The sequence below is a fragment of the Polypterus senegalus genome, chromosome 11, assembly GCF_016835505.1.
Source record: "Polypterus senegalus isolate Bchr_013 chromosome 11, ASM1683550v1, whole genome shotgun sequence".
Classification (NCBI taxonomy): domain Eukaryota; kingdom Metazoa; phylum Chordata; class Cladistia; order Polypteriformes; family Polypteridae; genus Polypterus; species Polypterus senegalus.
The window spans coordinates 49,728,365-49,749,726 of record NC_053164.1 but is presented as its reverse complement, the minus strand read 5'-3'; the positions used below and the strand labels follow the sequence as shown (position 1 = coordinate 49,749,726).

The 21,362-nt window shown below is 39.8% G+C and overlaps 1 protein-coding gene across 1 annotated transcript in view; it reads left to right on the top strand.

Moving 5' to 3' along the window:
• The first annotated feature begins 4,950 nt into the window (after positions 1-4,950).
• The window catches only part of ank1a (ankyrin 1, erythrocytic a), a 295,220-nt gene continuing 278,808 nt past the window's right edge, over positions 4,951-21,362 (top strand). The window contains exon 1 of the mRNA XM_039768574.1: positions 4,951-5,162. Within this exon, the coding sequence (XP_039624508.1) occupies positions 5,136-5,162 (27 nt within the window). The 5' untranslated portion in view covers positions 4,951-5,135. The remainder of the gene's footprint in view (positions 5,163-21,362) is intronic.

Sequence of the window (21,362 nt, the reverse complement as noted above, 5' to 3'; positions counted from 1 at the left end):
CAGCAGCGCTACCCACTGCACCACCGTACCGCCTCTGCTTTTTTATTTATAACTAGCAGACCTTGTGTGCTTCGCTACAGTCGCTGTAGTTGGAATAATTATGTATCTACATGTGACTTATAGAGCTTCTTTATATACAACATTTTTGGCTTGTCCTCCTGGAGCTAAAATATATAAATTTTCTCAATGACTAATTCGTGAACATGCTATCGCATCAGATACGGAGCTCAACTCGGGGCGAAATGAAGTGAATGAAATGAGGTGAATGGGAGGGGAGATGATCACGTGACTCCCTCATCCGCCTTAACTCTCAATCCCTCCACAAACACACAAACACAGTCTCTCGGATCCCAACTCTCCTTTATATAAATCAGTAAATGAGAGAAGACTAAACACTAAGGAAAAAGAACGGCAAGACTGTGTCAGCTGCAGAGCTCAGTGGAGCGAAATGAAGTGAATGAAATGAGGTGAATGGCAGGGGAGATGATCACGTGACTCCCCCATCCGCCTTAACTCTCCATTCCTCCACAAACACACTAACACAGTCTCTCGGATCCCAATTCTCCTTTATATGTATAGATTAATTTTGAAGTATCTGTCATTCTGATGAGGCATGGTGAACCAAAACTTGGTGTGAAGGACAGCCGGGTCCCATGCCCGGCAGGGACGCCCCTGCTGCTTATGTTCCGGGGGAGCCGCCATAGCCAGTCCAATACCTCCCCCGGGACGCTTGGTGGCAGCCTCCCCGGCCGACGGTAATTTCCCAACCGCCCGCAGGGCTCCATGGGAGATGGAGTCCTCCACAGCTTGGTTGGGACCCGGGGTGGCCACTAGGGGGGGCTGTCTGCTTCCCACAGCCCGGCTGGACGAGTCTTCAGCCCCACCCGGAAGTGCAATTAGGACCAGGTGGTTAATCACCTGGAACGCTTCCGGGTGGGCTATAAAAGGGCCCAGCCACCACCACTCGAAGAGCCAGAGTTAAGAGGAAGGAGACAAAGCTTGTCTGGAAGGAGTGGTGGAGCGAGGTGGAGAATTGTTTGTGTTTGGTGCTTTTGGGACTGTGTTTGGGCTGTGTGGCACGGGGAAGATGTGTCCCACAGCCGAAGAAAACTAATAAAGTCTTTGTGCTGTTTATACGTGCCTCCGTGTCCATCTGTGTCGGGTCAGGCGCCCATATAGCGCCTTTGTTACATTGGGAAGCTGCTAATTTAAGGATCAAGCATCCTAGATTTGAATCCTGTTTCAAGTTGTTACCAAGGTAGATTTTGTACATTCTTCCTGTGTCTACATATATTTTCCTCCAAGTACCTTATTTTTCCACCAATTTCACCAAACACATTCATGTTTTGCTACTTGTTGATTTCAAGTTCACTGTATTCGAGTTTGACAGTGAGTGGCCCCCTCTAACCCTGGAGTGGATTAAATATTTGATAATGCTATGTTTATATTATTTGTATATTTTTTCATTTTACTTTCATTAGAGTCTACTTTTTGTGTAGACAGTAAAAAACATTAATTTTATGGTCTCTCTTTCACAGGGTGGTAGGACCAGAGCTAACACTGGATGAGATCACTCACTGTATATCCTGCCCTTTTCTTGATTGGGAAATGAGGAGCCAGTTTTTGGATCCTGTCTTAGGCGTAGTACTGCAGGAATTATCTTAATTGGAATGTCTGCCATTCAGAGGATGTCCATTTCATCCATATATTTGTGCATGTATCTATTTTCTGAATCTACTTTGTTCATTGCTGGATCATAGTGAAACTAGTCCTGTTTCTAGAGTATCTGTCTAAAGAGAGAACACCAATAACAACCAAATGTCTGCTCCTTGCAAAGACATACTTGCCATGCGTCCTTGGATTTTATTTTTTTTACTTTATGTGTCCATTACAAGGTCATAGGCAGTTGTGGGTTCTCCCAGCAGTATCAGGCATGAGACAGGAACCCACCCAGAGTGGGATATCAGGTCATCAAAAGTCATGTTCACTATCAATTTATCCATGCAATTTGTGAACTTGCTTTATTCATTTTCTGAGTCATAGTAAGCCAGGCCTATAATGAAATCCAACCCTCCACCTTTTAAACCTGCTTTATCTTGAACAGGGTCACGGGAAAGCTGGAACATATCTCAGCAAACACAGGGCACAAGGCAGGAACAATCCCTGGGGCAGGGCACCAGCCCATCATGGGGTGAACACACACATTTTAACATCTCTAATCCACTTAATCCACTTGTCATTGGAATATGACAGGAAACCCTTGTGGACACAGGGAGAACATGTAAATTCAAGGACATTCAGGACCAGGGATGTGAAGCCCGGCCTCCTTGTTCTGAGGCAGCAGTAACACCACAAGCAGAACAGTGAATCTACTTATTAAAAAGGAGAAAAAGTTTGATTTTTTTCTAGCAATAGTAATAGTAACTTAAGTGTTTTCTCTCCTCTTCTCTGTAGCTAACTGGTTATTACTTTTTCTGGTTGGAAGTCTATTTATATGATACTAACTACATTTTAACCCAAGGAATCACTTCTGAATTCGCATAGATATAGATATGCTGGGTAAAGTAAATTTTGTGTGGCTATATCCTTTATGACTTCTATATTATATTTGTAGATTTCTTTAATTGTTGTAATCTTGTCTTCAGTGAAGAACACTTCATAAGACAGTGGTTCTCAAACTGTGAGGCGGGCCCCCCTAGGGGGGCGCGAAGATGTGAAAAAAAGAAAACAAGAATTGAAAATATGAAAAATACATCTATTGAAACCAAAACAAATGAACTTAAACTACATTCTGATACTAGAAAAATAAATATAGAGTTAGATAAATGTCGATAAAAGTTAAGTAGGTATAATAAAATATGCATCTATGATATATCATTAATTAAAAAAGAACAAATTGGTATTAGTGGACTCCTTTCAAAAAAACGTTAGGGGAGTGCGATTAAAACTGTTATGAAAACACGGGTCGCAAATAAGTAAAGGTTGAGAAACACTAGCATAAGAGTAAATTGTACTCCTTTGAAAATAATGTGTAAGGCTGAAACCAACTCTGGATTTAATAAAGTTCATCACAGGTGAGACTAACCACACATCCATCCATTTCTTACTTGCAGTCTATCATAGAGTCACAAAGAACAGCGCTTATCTCAGAAATATTGGGCATCAGATAGAAGCCCACTCTAGGTGCAAGTACATCACAGACCACACCATCCATGTACTCACGCATCCATCTGATGAATGTGGTTAATCTAACCTCTTTTTTCTTACCTATTTTATTGATAATTAATATGAAAAGTTATGCAGCCTTCCAACCTTGTAGTCTCAGTTTGTTTGGCGAGCTCAGGACTGCCTAACCAACACTGGGCTGATCCAAACTTGAGTGAGTTACCAGTAGACTGTAAAGTGCACGCTTTGAGACCTCTTTGTCCTGTTAGAAAACTGTGGTGTGATGCAGACTATGCTAGAAATGTTCGGTGTAGGGTAGAGGACCATTTTTGGGTAGAAAATCAGCTCATTACAGGGTACGCTTACCTCCTTTCCATCCATTTGTCTGTGGGCTCATTGCATCCATTGTAAGATTTCAAGGATTTTAAGCATACCTCAGCACAAGTATGTGAAAAATATGACCAGCAGTAGTGTTTCTCTGCTTAAAGGGAAATATTTTTTGTAGATTTCAGGGATTTGAACATGATACTTAGAAATTATGACCATGAGACAAGAAGGTTTCTGTCAATCATGATAAGTTTCTAAATATTGTATAGTGATTACATCTTGCCTGAAAAAGGGGCCCGAGTTGCCTCGAAAGCTTACATATTGTAATCTTTTTAGTTAGCCAATAAAAGGTGTCATTTTGCTTAACTTCTCACTACATTCATAATGGCTAACACGGTACAACACCCTAGTACTATAAATATTGTATAAGAATACTGTATCAGTAACTGACATTCTATCAAAACTTTATTTTTTTTTTTTAGAGTCAACTCTTTCTTTTTTTAAGTAAAGTCTAGATAGCCTTACCTGTCACCTTACTGTAACGTTTTAAAAAAGTCAGAATGTGAAAATGGATCTATTCAAAGTAACTTATTGCTATGAGAATCGGTTTTTAGATGTGAAATACAACACAAAGACATGATGATAGACACAAAAACTAAAAAAACCTTTTTGCAGAAAGAATCAAATTACACCTGACCTGCCAAAGAACAGAAAGTCTGTCACAAAGTACCATACGTTAAGATTCCACACACCACAGTAACACAGTAAAATTTAAAACTCCTTGGGGGTCAACATTTTTCAGAGCCACTGTATATATAATGTAAAGAATTATTATTATTATTTTATTTCTCAACTAGAAATGACACAGAGTCTGCAAACTGGACTATCTTTTATGTAAATATCATGGGTGGCAACCCAAGCACGTTGGAGCTGGACCCTTTGAAATTTATTTCATTAACTTGAGCTGTTACAAAAGTGTTGCGTATTGTTATAAGTATTTCTTTAACAATGTATTAGACTTACTGACAAGCCAAAGTGGGGATTAAGAGCAGAGAGTCACAGGCATGGCAGAGGAGAGCAGGCCTCCTTAACATTTAATGAAAACAGAAGGAGGGTTTTTATAGCAGGAAATGGCGGAGCCCATATTAAAAGCACTGTGCAGTAAGAAAGCGCTCCATTTTTTTGTCATTCATTCCAGCAGTTTAAATAGATGTCCTGCTGTTGGTATTGTAACTGTAAGTCAAGTGCTGTGACAGGCGGTAAAGAGAGAGAGAGAGAGAGGGAAGATGGAGGGAGGGAGGGAGAGAGGAAGGGAGGCAGGGAGGGGAGGGAGGAGGAGGAGGAGGAGAGTGCCCCACCAAAGCAGTGTGCATTTCTGATAGAAGTAGCATTCCTTATAGATAAGCTTCCACCACATCCCCCTCCAGCACGCCACCCCCTCCCTAAACTTCGCGTTAAGCTGCTGTTGAGTACATTTGCCATCAAGTCTGCAGCAGCCGGCGACTGAGTGGGGCGTGTTTGTGTGTCTACATGTGCGAGTGTGTGCAAACACACCGCTCAGGCTTCATCTGTGCTGCCGAGAGGAGACTCGAGAGTCGCAGACTGCACATCCTCTGGGATTTAGGAAAGCAACAAAAGAAGAGATGCCAGCCAAAAGCTTCACCTGTAGAGTAAGTAGAAAAGGGCAGCGATAGCTCGCTTTCTTGGGCTGTTGCACCTGCCATCAATAATTGGCTTTTAGTGTTGTGCTGTAAATGAAATGAAAGAGAAAGTTTTCACATGCATCCTAGTGTTCATATTGAATTTCTGCATGCATGACAGCACAAGACATGTGGTGGTGGGCTTGATTTCGAATGGGCAGCTTCAGTGGCAAAACCAATTTGTGCAAAGTATTTAATTTCTTCCTCAGTGCTCATGAGAGCAGGACCATGGTAACAGGAAAATGCTGTAATATTATAAATGATATGCGGTCAGGATCACAATGAAAAATATGTTGATGGAGTCTGGTTCAGTTTTAGAAACCTCATAATGGCGAAAAGCGAAATAAAAAAAAAAAAACAAAAAGTCCAAGGGTGTCTTATGGAATAGCAAATATTAACTGATAAACCTTTGGGAGGCACTGAAATAGGAGAGAAAAGAATGTTTTCACTGATTACTTGTTCAGAAGGTTGTTCATTATGTGAACCTGTTGGCAGTGCTCTCCAGAGCTTGTGCTGGCAGTAATTTGAAACATTATGGCACTCCTGCAAGCCCTGCACCTTGCCGTATGGAGACAGATCCTGAGTGCCGTTTGAGGGCTAACAGCATGGAGGTTTCCTTTTCTTCCTCCTTGATGCTTGTGATCAGGATAAAAAACACAGCAAGAAAATTTCTAATTCTTGTACAACTACAGGTATTGCCAAGTGTGGTCTACACAGTTTTACATTCTAGCTGAATTCTTAATAAGATACAAATTCTGAGCATAACATTAGCTCTTTATTGAAGCAGACAACATACCTGAGCTATAGATTCAATGTGCTTTTAGGCCCATAAATAAATCCCTTCATTTTCTATTCCAGCAGAACTACATCATAATTAACAACAATTCCATGGATTAAATTCATTCTAATGCAGTACAACTGTATTAATCAAAGAAAACCCATAAGAAAATAAAAAAAATGAAACCAGGTTAAAGGCATTGCAGGCAGGAGCGATAACTACTGTGCCACTATGGTGACACATGGCACCCTCTATCCATTTTATGATTATGCTTCTTTCATGTTAGAGTTGCCTGAGACCTTTCTGACAGGAGTAGACATAAGATAGGATACCAGCCAACAGGGTACATTGACACAAATGGCAATCCCCTGTGGACTTGAACCCGGACACAGACAGGCGGACATCTTAATTCCACCCAACACACTTTTATTTACAGTTGTATTTACAATAACGACGTCAGTGCACTTCCCAGTGCCTCCAGCAATGTTCCCCCAAATGTCCAGGCCTCACAGTCTTTGTGCCTCTCTCTTGGCCGCCTCCCGTCCTCTCACTAGCTCCGTCCTCTTCCATCCGACTTCCACCATCGACTGAAGGGAGGCAGCCCCTTAAATAGGAACCCAGATAGGTTCCAGCTGCTTCCCGGCACTCCTCCGTAGCCACTCCCCAGTGTGGCGGAAGTGCCGACTGTGCACCAGGTGTCCCCTGTCATCTTCCCCCCAGCACTTCCTGGTGTTGCGGAAGTGCTGGGCTCCAGGGATATTCAGGCACCGGGACACCGCCTGGTGGTGGCCACGGGTCCCTACAGGGCTGGGCTTCTAAGCCCTTTACCCGTGGCCCCCAACATAACCAGGGCGGATGCCCCCTCACGGTCTGGAGGAAGTACAAGCCCTTCTCCGGTCCTCCTGGGCGTCCCAGCCCCGGCCGGATGCCACACCCCATAGCCATACAATGCAGATGTACCTAACTTTCACACCTTTGAAATGTGGGAGTAAACTGTGTTTAGCAAATTTCAGAAGAATATGAAAACTGCAGACAGACCGTAGTCAGGCTGAAAACTGTACCCAGGTCCCTGAAGCTGTGAATCAGCAGCAATAACCATTGCGCCAGTTGTGACCCTTCATCTATCAATTTATTTTCTGAATTTGGATTTTTTTTTTAGGCTTACTGAGAATATTCTGACAGCATCAGGCTTAAACTAATTCTCGGCTGGTATTCAAACCATTACTAGACACACCCCCATACATATTAATAAACATTTACAGTTATTAGTCAACCTAGCCTTGCCCATCTTTGGCATATGAGAGGAATGGTTTACTCACATGAGCACAGGGAGAGTGTGTAAACGTCAAAGAGATAGCTATTCTAGGGCCAGTACATCAATCAGTCTATCCATCTATCTTTTCATTTTCTTTTTCGTGGTTACAGGCAGATTTTGCCTTTTGTAATTGCAATGGGCACAACGCCTGGATGGGATGCATGCTTGTTGTGATGTGCAGTAGATGTACAGACAAACTCAATCACACCCATAAATTAGCAAATTGGAATCACTGGTCCATCTAACTTGAACTACACATCTTTGGGGTTTGAGAAGAAACTAAATTTGGAAACACAACAGAATTTCATAAATGTCACACCAGTGACAGTCCAAGAATTAAGCCTTTATACCTGCAGTTTTGTATCATAAAAAGCCACCTCTCTGCCACACTACTGCTCCTGTTATTTACACTACATACACACATATATTCTCTTACAGTGTCACAATTGGCTGCAGGTTATCCCAGGAGCACAGGGTGGAATGGCCCGGACAGCATGCCAGCCAATCACAGAATACATGTAGTATAACAAGAGCTAAATAACTGTAAAGGCACCAGATGATTTTTAGTAGCCAAAATGCATATTGACTCCAGGATCCTCACACAACCTAAAGAGGTTATTAGGTTTATCGATAATGCAGAATTAGTCAGTGTGAGCACATGTGTTTCAATGCAACTCAAGCCATGCAGGATGACTGCCTGATTCATGTAGTTCACTCTTTGTGAAAGGGAGATGAAATGGAATGAGAGCAGCATGACAGATTGTAGGGTGAATTCTTTTTTCTTGTGCCCTTTGAAGAGCCTTGCATTACAGAGTTGCTCAGACCTCAATAAACCATCATCAGAGTTCAACTAAACACAAAGATAGCAATTAGAAATACATAGAAATGTGGAAACAGTGTTAACCTTCCAATAAACAAATCTGTCTCTGAGAAACTGGAGATGAAAGAGTGAGAGCACAATAAATCTAAAAACAAATTAGTAGATGATCCATCCTATTCATTTTGTGAATAAGATTTTTCCACTAGAATTTCACAGGTAGCATTAGATGCATAAAAGCTACCAACACTGAGTGGAAACAGTGCTAAACTTCCAATCAACAAATCTGTCTGTGAGAAACTGGAGATGAAAGAGTGAGAGCACAATAAATCTAAAAACAAATTAGTAGATGATCCATCCTATTCATTTTGTGAATGAGATTTTTCCACTAGTATTTCACAGGTAGCATTAGATGTATAAAAGCAACCAGCACTGAGTGAGAAGCCAGTCACATTGACATACACAACTCCCCTCATTCACATTGTCTGTGGGAGGGAAGCAGAGTACAAGGAGAAAATGTACATGAACACAGTAATAATGTTTACTGTACATCTACACAGACAATGACCAGGCCAGGGGTCTCATTTATAAAACTTTGTGTGAAGTAAAACAGTGCATACACCCAAAAAGTCTGATTTATAAAACTTGGCATACGCACATTTGTGTGCAATTAACTTTTATAAATCACAATCATCTTGTAAATGTGTTTATGAGAACACTCCTTGAACCCCACCTGGTTACAACCCTGAAACAACCATATATGGACCAAGCTCATCAACACTATACATATGCAATCACAATGCTGCAGACATTCATTTACTGGTAGAGCAGAATCCCACCTGACATCTCCAGACACTGCTACCTACATTTGAGGAGTCCAATGGTGCACTCCACAAATGAGCATGCAAGATCATTCATGGCAATGCAGCACCTCTCTTCTGTGATGTAGAGTTGGGGAAAGGCTTAAGGTGCTAGCATTGGAGTGGGTAGCCATTATCACCTGGCACATGTAATGGCATGACTGCTGTTATAAGGAATAGCATAGGACATATGAAACACTTGAAGTTCAGCCTGTTACCTTAACAACAAGCCAGCCTTCACGTGCAACACCATCAGCAACTCATCTCCATTGCTACTCTGCCTCAAAATAAATGAGTCACAGGTTAACCCAGGCCACTGAGCCACGACATTTGCCAGTCTCATCTTAGCATCACAGATGACTTGTGTGTTAATGGAATGCCACTGCTTACAATAAACAAAAGCAGCTTCTCACTAGATGGCCCTATTGTAAAATGAAAGAAGTCAATGCCATGATTATGTTAGGAAAACCGGACTCTGCTACAAATTGCATTTTATCTTGGCCTGTACATCCACACCATACAGAAACTGAAAATAGCATCTTGTCAGTTGTTTATGACGCTTGGCTGAGAGATTTGTGACCTCTCAGCCAATCTCTCTGGTAGTTGCCTGTTGCCAGAAAGCCAAACGTTGTTAAAACCTGCATATTAACAGGTACAGCCTGATTAGCTTGTCATTCTAATGCTGGGCCCAATTCGGCACATAATTCCATGAGAATGGCTCAAAGCACATTATTATAACAGCCCAGTGATGTGAATTTTTGTGTGTGAGTCACCATTTTGCTGGTTTGGCTGCATATCCCTACTTGATCAAATGTGTCATCATTTCCCACTGATGGATCAGCGCTGCCATAAATATGTGCACACTCTTCCGTAAAGTTTTCTTTTATAAATTCTGACTTTTGCATGAAAAGTTGTTTACACACATTTCAGACCTCTTTTTGTGCATGCAGAACCTTTATAAATATGACCCCTGATCCATAATGGTTATGAGGCAGCCATGCTGCAGAATTAGTCAATAGCTAAAAGTAAACTCTCCATCTTTAAATGACTAAGTCGACCTAGCTATGTAGTTGTAGACCACTGTTTAGCAGCATAGATACATACATTCTGAAGCTTACATAATCCAGTTCAGGGTCACAGGGGGCCCACGACCTATCCTGGCAATACTGGCTCTCAGTCAGGAACCAGCCCTGAGCCTGGTGCCAATTTATCACATTGTCCACTCATGTGTGCACCCAGACTCACATTCACACAAGCCAATTTAAAATGGCGAATTAACCCAAGCTTCGCAGCACTCTAAAAGCTGAATATATAGATGATTAAACACTTCCGCTCAAACGTTGGCTGATGAAGTCAGTATGTACAGTCTCTTGAGATCTTCCAGTGCACATTGCTAGAGGGACTTTTTGTAATTGCAATGGCGTCTATGAGCCTGCGGTGTGCTCCTCTAGGGGCTCATTGCAAGAGAGTATTAAGGACTTGTGGATTTGGCCTGTCTGTCTTAAAGCTGATCATGTCACAGTTGACCAGAAACACCTTGGTCTGCAAGCAGATCTTTTAAAATGATTAGTCAGTAGCTTCATTTTATGGGTAATCATTTACTTGCAGAGGATACTTTGGGAATAAAACAAGTGAGCTGACCAGGATGTCTTACAGAGGACGCTTATCTCATAGACACCCCCACATTAATTTTATTTTAGTTCCTATTATTCAGCATAGAATAAAATATATAAGCAAAATACGTACGGTACCTTTTTGTAAGTGCTAATTAAAATTAACAAAGCAGTAACAAAGAACTAAGAAAATCACTATTTTATCCATACACCTAGTTTGTCATTCTACAGACCTTTGCATGCTATAAAATGAGCCATGTTTGAACAGTAATTTCCTTCATTTATTGACTGCAGGCAAATTAAGGGCCTTATTTGGGTGATGATGAAGTAAGCATCATGAAAACCAGGGAATCTATGCTGAATTATGTTTGTCGAAGCTACATTAAGATTAATGAATACCTGTGGTTTTTATAAGAATGCTTCAGTGAATGAAAGTTAGAAAAAGTGCATAAAAATGAGAGAGAGGCATTTTTTTCTCAGAACTGTAACTCCTACCATATCATGCAGCCTAACACACTTATATAGTCTGAACAGAAAAATAGCATCATCTTTTTTACATGAAAGTGAGATAAATACATATTACCTTACCCCAGTCACATGAAAACAAAAATAGAGGGTTATGGTGAGAGGAATCCTGATGTTAAGAGTGTTGTTCCATAGGGGTCAGTGCTAGGGCTGCTGCAATTTTTAATATATAAATGATTTGAATAGGAATATAAGTAACAAGCTGGTAAGGTTTGAAGATGATACCAAACTAGGGGGATTGGCAGATAATCTTGAATCTCCTGAATCATTACAGGGGGACCTGGACAGCATACAGGCTTCTAAAGATTCGTGGCAGATGAAATATAATATAACTAGCGTATTTACTCATGTGTAAAAATCGATCATAAAATCAGAACCCAACTTATATGTCCATTCAAAAATGCGACACTTATTTTTTTTTAACATTTTCTTGCTTCCTCCTATCTCGCACCAGTTTCTCAGACACATTGAATTTTGTTGCAGCAGCACAGTTACCAATTTCTTTTGTCACTTCAATGACTTTTAATTTAAAACCAGCTTCATATTTTCTTCTGATCGAATGCTCCATTGTAGACGAAGATGTATGAGGGTGTGAGATATAAAAAACACAAAACAGTGCAAACGTTGCTTCTGAATATTTTGGGTTTTACCGTGTGGTCATGTAGCCACAATACATAGAAAAATAAGGCAGTGTGCTCCGTGGTTACTCTTTCAGGTGGACGTTAGCGTATCATAATCTCTTAGACCAATAGCGTGAGTTTTCTGCATTTGACTTATACGACCGACATTATAAAATACCGGAAATTATATGGTAAAATCAAGCTCCGACTTATCCGTGGGAGAACTTAAACGTGAGTATATATGGTAAATGTAAGGTTTTACAAATAGGAAGTAAACATGTTAGGTTTGAGTACACTATAGGAGTATTCAAACCTAAAAATCAAAAGTACAACCTATGAGAAGGATTAAGAAGTCATAGTGGACTCGACACTATCAACTTCCAGGCAGTGTTCACAAGTCACTAAAAAGATGAACAGAATGCTCAGTTATATTGCACCCTGATTTGTAGAGTATAAATCCAAGGAGGTTATACTCAAGCTTTATAATGCACATATGAGGCCACACCTGGAGTATTATGTGCAGTTTTAGTCTCTAGGCTACATAAAGGACACAGCAGCGCTAGAAAAAGTCCGGAGAAGAGTGACTAGGCTAATTTGTGTTATGAGTTATGAGAAAAGATTAAAACAGTTGGGCCTTTTCAGTTTAAGCAAAAGGAGATTAAGAGGTGACGTGATTAAAGTGTTTAAAATTATGAAGGGGATTGGCACAGTGGATCATCCAGAACACAGGGACACTATTGGAAACTTGTTAAGAGTATATTTTGCACATATATTAGGAAGTTTTCCTTTACAGAAAGAACCATAGACACATGGAATAAGCTACCACGTAGTGTGGTAGACAGTAAGACTTTAGGGACTTTCAAAACTCGACATGATGTTATTTTAGAAGAATTAAGCAGATGGGACTGATAGATAGATAGATAGATAGATAGATAGATAGATAGATAGATAGATAGATAGATAGATAGATAGATAGATAGATAGATAGATAGATAGATAGATAGATACTTTATTAATCCCAAGGGGAAATTCACATAATCCAGCAGCAGTATACTGATACAAAGAAACAATATTAAATAGTAATAAAAAAGAAAAAAAAAAGCAGACAATAACTGAGTAATGTTAGCATTTACTCCCCCAGGTGGAACTGAAGAGTCGCATAGTGTGGGGGAGGAACGATCTCCTCAATCTGTCAGTGGAGCAAGACAGTGACAAAAGTCTGTCACTGAAGCTACTCCTCTGCCTGGAGATGACACTGTTCAGTGGATGCAGTGGATTCTTCATGATTGACAGGAGTTTGCTTAATGCCCGTCGCTCTGTCACAGATGTTAAACTGTCCAACTTTACTCCTACAATAGAGCCTGCCTTCTTAACATGTTTGTCCAGGCGTGAGGCATCTTTCATCTTTATGCTGCCATCCCAGCACACCACCGCGTAGAAGAGGGCACTCGCCACAACCGTCTGGTAGAACATCTGCAGCATCTTATTGCAGATGTTGAAGGATGCTAACCTTCTCAGAAAGTATAGTCTGCTCTGACCTTTCTTACATAGAGCATCAGTATTGGCAGTCCAGTCCAATTTGTCATCCAGCTGCACTCCCAGATATTTATAGGTCTGCACCCTCTGCACACAGTCACCTCTGATGATCACAGGGTCCATGAGGGGCAAGCTTTGTTGAGCTGAATGGCCTATTCTCATCTAGATTGTTCCAATGTTCTAATGTAATGTTCAAATGAGCACAAAAAAAACATAATAACAGGTCACTCTCCAGCATCTCAGTAAAAATATACACCTGAGAGAAAAGGTAAATCCAGCAAATACCCTTGAACTACCCTTGTTGTCCTCAAAGTTGAGTGGAAAACCCACTGAACATCTGTATAAAGGGTGTCTTGGAAGATAATTCTGCATAGAGTGAAAAAACATGCAGCAAAGACAAATTAATGGCTTCTGTTTTCTGTTCAGCAGTTGCCAACCAAGGAACTCTAAACATTATATATGGAATTGTACTGCTTATGCTAATGATAAGGCAATCTGGCTGTAATTAACGCTGTCACCGTTAAATGAATGAAAGTAAGGGTGTAGGGATACACTAGGCTCAAGTGAGACCCTAACCCTAAAAGTGATTTTGGTTATAGCCACAGAAAAAACCCCAGCAAGAAGCCTCACTCCAGTAGCTGCTAATGAACATTACAGTCAAGAAGTGAGCTGGAGAAAAAAGGGTAGCAGAGAAAGTACGATAGTCAGAAAATTGGCAAGAAAGAACAGAGTATGAAAAATGTATGGAGATTAGAAGGTGAGTGAGTGAGCCATTCTGCCTGGAAAAACATGCCCAGTGGGAAAGAAGCAATAATTTTATTTGACATTTTGTCCTCTGCAGTCATTCTTTCATTGTGGTTAGTTTAATGAAATCATTATTTTAGGATATTTGTGTGTCTATCATACCACTTAGGGAGTGATATCTTATTTACTACATGTATAAAGTACTGCATGTGATACTGCATAGACTCAGAAAAAGCATTTAACAGAGTGTCCAAGAAGATGGTATCATGGTGTCTGGGATGAGTTTTTCAGAAAAATTATAATTAGATTACATTTGGAATGTGAGCAAATGAAGAGTTTTGAAATAAATATAGGTTTACATTAGGGAGTCAGTGCTTAGCCCATACCTTTGATCATGGATGTGGTAAGAAAAACATCAGAAATGTCGAGATACAACATGGAACTAATCTTTGCCAATGATTTAGCGGTAGTAACAGATTCTGAGAGATGAGCTATAGAGAAGAGTAGCAAGTTGCAGGAAGCTCTGGAACTCATGGAATTAAAGCTAAATGCTGGAAAAACAGAAGATTGGGTGTGCAGTAATGGAGGGGATGAAATAATAAACAGAGTCATAAACAGAAGAAATGTAGAGTTCCAACAAGTATCTGGGATTATTGTTCAAGGCATAAGATTGTTGTGAAATAGAAATAAAAGACTTTTAGAACAGGATGGATAAAAGGATGTAACAGGAGTTATAAATGATGAAAGGATGCCATGAAATCTTGAGTGAAAGTTGTAATCCGACCAGTGCTGCTGCACTGGTGTGAAACTTGCACCATTAGAATCAAGGAAGAGGAGGAGGAACTCATCATAACAGAAATGTGTATACTCAGATGGCTACTTTAAGAAAAAGAAGAACAAATGATTACCTATGAAAAATGGCAGAGGTCAGGCATTTTATGGAAAAAGTCATGAGAACTGGAGTGAGGTGGCTTGGTACGGACAACACAGTTGGAAAAGCATGATAGTTGCTGAGAGGTGGAGACATGGAGTTGGAGAGATTTGAAGGTGATGGGTCTGAGGGCAGAGGATATTGCAGACAGAAATAAACAGAGACAGAGGATCAGAGTGGCTGATTCTTAACAGGTTTGAGACAATTTCAAGAAAAGGAAGAAGAAGAAGAGTGTGTCCATGTGTGGACTGTAAGTAGCTAGTTGATGAAATACAAACATATGGTTGAGCACACATATCTGAAGTATGTAGATATAGAATGTTGTGTTAAACAAACTACATCAAAAGGTTTTTGTGGGATCCTCTCTTCTTACTTTTTCTCTCATTAGCACTCAGCACTTATTCGAACTCAACTCCTTTAATCTCACACTTGCTTATTTCTCTTGAATTCATCCAAGTTTCAAAAAGTCGAGCTTATTCATATTTAGACTAAGCAGTTTTAGAAAACTTTACCAATCGTCAAAAAATAGAGAATTTTTGAGGTGAATTTGCACATTATGGCAGTAAATGTGGTGGAACAAATGCAAAGTGCTGAGGCACCATTAGAGAATTTATTGCAAATAAAAGTAGAAAAAATAAAGCACTGAAGTTACAATTGCACAATATCCCAGGGAACCGTACTATAGTCTATAAATTGATCTTATTTTGCAGTTGAGCAATGAGCTGGCAAAGTAGTGCTAAGACAAGTAAAAGGGAGAAGACATTGCAAATGATTTTCAGTATACCAGTTTTTTATTAGATTTTGTATATATTTTTAAGTTTTCTTTTTGTAGTTAAACTTGTAATATTTAAATTAATTATTATTTTTCCCATCGCAGCATTTCTAATTATATTTGATTTCAGTTTATTATTTGCCTGGGGGTAAGCTAGTTGATAGGGCACACATGTAATTGCACCAATAAGGTGAGGGGGAAAAAAGTACAGTACAGAATCCCAGAGTGTACCCTGGGAAAAATGGGCATGTAAAATTTGGAGAAGGCAGTTTCTTCATAGTGATGTGCAGGAAAGGCAGGTGGTCTTGTCACGATCACCCTGAAGATCTGCATATTGTCAAATTCTCATTAAAGCCAAGGTTATGTCCTTTCTTTAGTATTTGGTTTTGAATATTGTATCTGAAAACCACATCATCAAAAACAGTTTAGAAACAAAGGACAGATAGATGTTGTATGACTAAATAATCTGTATTGTACATCACCAACTACATGTCATTTGAACACCTGTCACAGATCGGGAATCATTGTAATGGCCAGTAGGATATTATCAAAGGATGGCAAGTACTTGATAACTTTCTAGACATTGTTGATTATTTTCATATCGGTGTTTTACACCATCCATCCATCCATTTTCTAATATTGCTTAATCCTGAGTATGGAGCCCAACCCAGCAAAGAATAGGGCACAAAGCAGAAACAATCCCTTGACATGGTGCCAGTCCATCACAGGGTGAACATCCTCACACACACATTAGAACCAGTTCAGTATCACCAGTCCTCTCTTCCTGCATGTTTTTGGACTGTGGGAGGAATCTAATGCCGTGATAGAAGGTGTTTTGTGCAGAGCACTTCATACAAAAGTGACATTAGAAAGACAAGCAACTTGTGCAATAATGTAGGAGATGGGGGTCAATAAACTGGAAAAGAAAGGTTCAGAATTCTGTGTTTTTTTTTACAGCATGAACTGAAAATGTATTATTTAAACCATATATAGATAACTATTATGTGAATAAGGTTTAATCATTAATCAGTGCAGCAAGGAAAGCTATTTGTGCTCATTGTGCTTTGATCAGGTTTTAAGGATAAAGCTTGCTGCTTTAAAATCTGAACAGAGATGTGCAGCTTCTCTAAAATATTGCAGATGAACTGCCTGGCTGTGGCACACAGTCGTCTCAGTATTAATGTCTCAGTCCTGCCTTGAGGGTCATTTTCCTATAAAGCGCACCTACATCCCGTCTACATTTTATTAATGCAGAAACTAATTGTCTACCAAATGCTCGCTTCAAAAATTTTTCTTTTGCCGGCTTGTATTACATTATACCCTGGGTGGATTCAAGAAAAGCTTTCACATAAACATCATGCTGTAGGTGTTTAGTGCTTCATATGTAATGCAGAGCAAGCTGCTGCAATATTCATAGACAGAAGTGACAACACCTAGGGTTTTTGCAGACACACAATTAAATCAAAAACCATTTGTTTCTGAGACAATTAAAATTCCACAATTATAAAGAAAATGAACACGGCTATGAGTAAAATGCAGTTTCTTACATTTAAGCATCTTAAAGTGGCCCCCCTGCAAACTCCAGCAAGCCTTTCACATCTGGCCGAAAATAATACTGCATAAAAAATTGCTGCTGCAAAATTTGACAGGACTAGATTAATTACCTGCAGCCTGACTAACTGCTTTGCACAAAACGTCTCAAACTGACATTGTTAATTTCATTAAATCAGCAAATTTACTTTTTAAAGAAAAAGAAAAGCCTCTTTGATGAAGAAAAGGTGAATTTGTTGCCTAATGTAAATCTTTTCGTCCTGAGGAGAATGCCTTGGGCAAGATTGTGAGTCTGCTTTTCCTTCAGTTTTTAAAAAACAGAGTAATAGTTCAAACATAAACAGTAATTGGTTTATATAAAGCACATTACAAGTTCCTGTCAGGGAGAGTGCTGTGCGTAATAACATGAGACGACTCCACTTACTGCACAAAAAAATATCAGTCTGCACCAACCCACTCCATGAAAAGAGGCAGAGCTCTTTTCCAACGTTGTCTTTCTTGACAATTCCTGCATGTTGTTAAAGTGCCTTGATCAGATATTTCAACTTTGACAAAACTCTAAATTTGAAGGACAATTACAGATCCCATCGTTATAGTAAATAAAAGAAAGCAAACAAAAAGTGGGACTCATAAAAAATAAAATGATTCAAAAGGTTAGATATAAACAGTCTCCACCTATCAGTTACAAATGTAAGAAGTTACACTTGTGTGGTGATGAATATGAACATGCATGTACCAAGTGAGGGAGAATTATCAGGAGATGGGCTTGCAGGGACTGTGCTTTAATTACAATAAACTTTAATGCCCATCCAATAAAGCAGCCAGCAGGTTGTTGCTATGTGACATTTTTTAAATTTCCAGAACATATCAGGTCATAAGTTATCAATTAAGACCAAGATCAAGGTTGTAGCACCCTTAGTCTGTGAGTAATTGCATGACAGGTAGACAGACATTATCATTTTTTATAGATGAATTTTGATTGAACATAACACCATTTGAATTTTTACTGGCACTTCCATTTTTTAATCTTCTGATTATGGCTGTCACCATTTTATTTACTGTTGCCGGTCACATGAGACAGAACAGTGAACAGCAGGTGAAAACAACATTCCGCAGTATAAGTTTGTTACCTGCCTATTTCAGGTTTATCTACAATTATTTACAATGCTTGCTGTGATAGGCTCTGACTTCCTCATGACCCTGCTCTGGATGCGAAAATGCATGGATGAAAATAGAATGATGGATGTTTACCACTTGATTGCTGATTTGCAGACTTAGGTTGAGGTTGGGTGATTTCAGCAATAAAAATAACTCTGTTTAATATAGCCTGGCAAAGCTAGAAGGATGTGAAAGCTGAATCAAGTGTAGGTACTGTATGCATGTCTAAGTTCTTAAATTACTGTTGTATGCTTCCCAGTCTCAGATCACACCATCTTTCCGTCTGTCTGACATCTGTTTTAGACATAGCATTTAATCTTATTATTTTGCATTTTAAATTTCAGTTATACTTTATCCCAGCATTGTGCATGCAAGTAATTGTGGAATTATTCTTTGTGTTAGTGAATAAAAGTATATAATATCATTATGACCAAGCATAGCAAGTAACAGTGTTGGAGGAAGTGCAAACCCATGCTAATGTAGAAGCAAAAGTGGCTATTTTTAGAAAAGCAAATAAAACCTATACAAGTTGGTTTACTGACATGAACTCTGCTTTTATCGATCAATCGATTTTTTCTGTTTTACATTGCAATTAAGATTCTTACAATAACAGAAGAAATAAAAAAGACAATGAATAATGTAGGAACACATAATGGACTATAAAAACAGAAGAGTGAGAGTTGCAGATTAAAAGCGATGGGATACTTTTCAGCACCAGTAAGGAAGCAGTTGGGATTAGTAGTGAAACAATTTGGAGTACTAGGCTACTCCTTGTTTTGTTTATTTTTCACCAATTGCTAACTACCATCAGTCTGCTTCATAAATTTTGGCAGGCTGCTTCAGTATATATATATATATATATATACTTTCTCACCAACTGGCCTCAGGTGGTTGGAACTGGAGATCGTACATCAGCCACACTAGTTCTGAACACATGTACGCCAAAGGGTTGTGTGCTCAGCCCAAGACTCTTCACGTTATTCACGCAAGATTGCTCTGCCATCCATGCCACAAATTTGGTTGTGAAGCCTGCGGATGATACAACCTTGGTGGGTCTCATATCAGACAATGATGAGACTCACTACAGAGAGGAGATGCAACATCTAGCACTATGGTGCTCAACCAACAACCTCATCTTGAACACCAGCAAGACCAAAGACATCATTGTGGACTATAGGAGGTCCAGAAGAACAGAACATGCTCCTATATTCATAAAAAGGAGGCTGTAATGTGTGTGGGCAATATCAAGTTCTTGGGTATCCACATCAGATCAGATCTGACCTGGTCTTTGAACACATCTCACCTGGTAAAGAAGGCCTAACAAAGAATCTTCTTCCTCAGGAAGATGAAACATGCTGGATTCTCCTCTTGGCTGCTCACAAACTTCTACAGATCCACTACAGAAAACATTTTCTGTCACATTATGACAGTGTGGTATGGCAGCTGCACAGCATAGGACAAGAACGGCTTGGCATGGGTGATGAGAACAGCACAAAGGATCATGGGATGTCATCTCTGGACTCTATATATTCTGGAAGGGTGCAGAAGAGGGACAAATGTATAGCTGCAGATCTCACCCATCTGGGAAATGGACCGTTTGTAGTACTTCCTTCAGGAAAGTGGTACAGAAACATAAAAACAAGTACCAGCAAAGTGAAAGATAGTTTTTCCCCCAGAGCTGTAATGTCCATCTGCCCCTGCTGATACACACACATACAACTACCCCCAACCTGCCCCCTTGTAGACATGCACATGCACTTTCCCTTGTAATCAAACACACACACTTGTATTCCTCCCCTGCAGACCCATGCACACAGATCACTGGTCTCTGCAGGCGTACTAAATCAGGAAAAGTCTGGACTTGATAATGTTTTATTGCTGCTGTCCTTTATATTTATTATATTTATTTTATTATTTATAGTGTATTGTGTATTTTTTTTAGTATTCTGCCTAGACACAGAGTCCTGCCAACAAAAATTTTGTTATGTGTATGCATAATGACAATAAAGAATTCTATCTCTATGTATAAATGTATATACTATATATATATATATATATATATATATATATATATATACTAATAAAAGGCAAAGCCCTCACTGACTGACTCACTCACTCACTCACTCACTGACTCATCACTAATTGTCCAACTGGCTGAAATTTGGCAGGCTCATTCCTTACAGCTTCCTTACAAAAGCTGGGCAGGTTTCATTTTAAAATTCTACGCGTAATGGTCATAACTGGAAGGTATATTTCTCCATATACTGTAATGGAGTTGAGCTCGAAAACCGTGGGGGGGCGGAGTTTCGAGTGACATCATCACGCCTCCCATGTAATCACGTGAACTGACTGTCAACGCAGTACGTAGAAAACCAGGAAGCACTCCAAAAAGCGCTGAAGAAAACATGCAATATATAATTGAGAAGGCAGCGAAACAATAATAAGTGAGCGAGTTACATATACAACCATATTCATGAGTGCTGCTTCTTCGGAAACAAAGCACGGTGTAAACCTAAAGTTTAAATTAAGTTCATAGACATGCTGCTGCTGGCGTTTGTCATGCCCACGGGTAATGCGGGATACAAGTTTAATGAGAGGACGCAGGATATAAACGAGAGTTTTGATCACTTTGTAACTAAGTTCAAATTGCAGGTAAAGGGCTGTGCTTATGCAAATTCCGAGAGACTGTGTTTGTGGGGGATTGACAGTTAAGGCAGGTGGGGGAGTCACGTCATCATCTCCCCTCCCATTCACCTCATTTCGATCTGAGCTGAGCTCCGCAGCTGACGCAGTCTTACAGAAGTGACTTTGTGACGCTGCTACCAAATACTCACAGAAAAACCCACAAGTTAATACACACGCTGTCTGTAGAGTTTCTCCACACTGAATCCTCCAGGCACTACTTACAAAAGGTTACATTGACAATCGTTTTACGTTATTTTTAAAATGT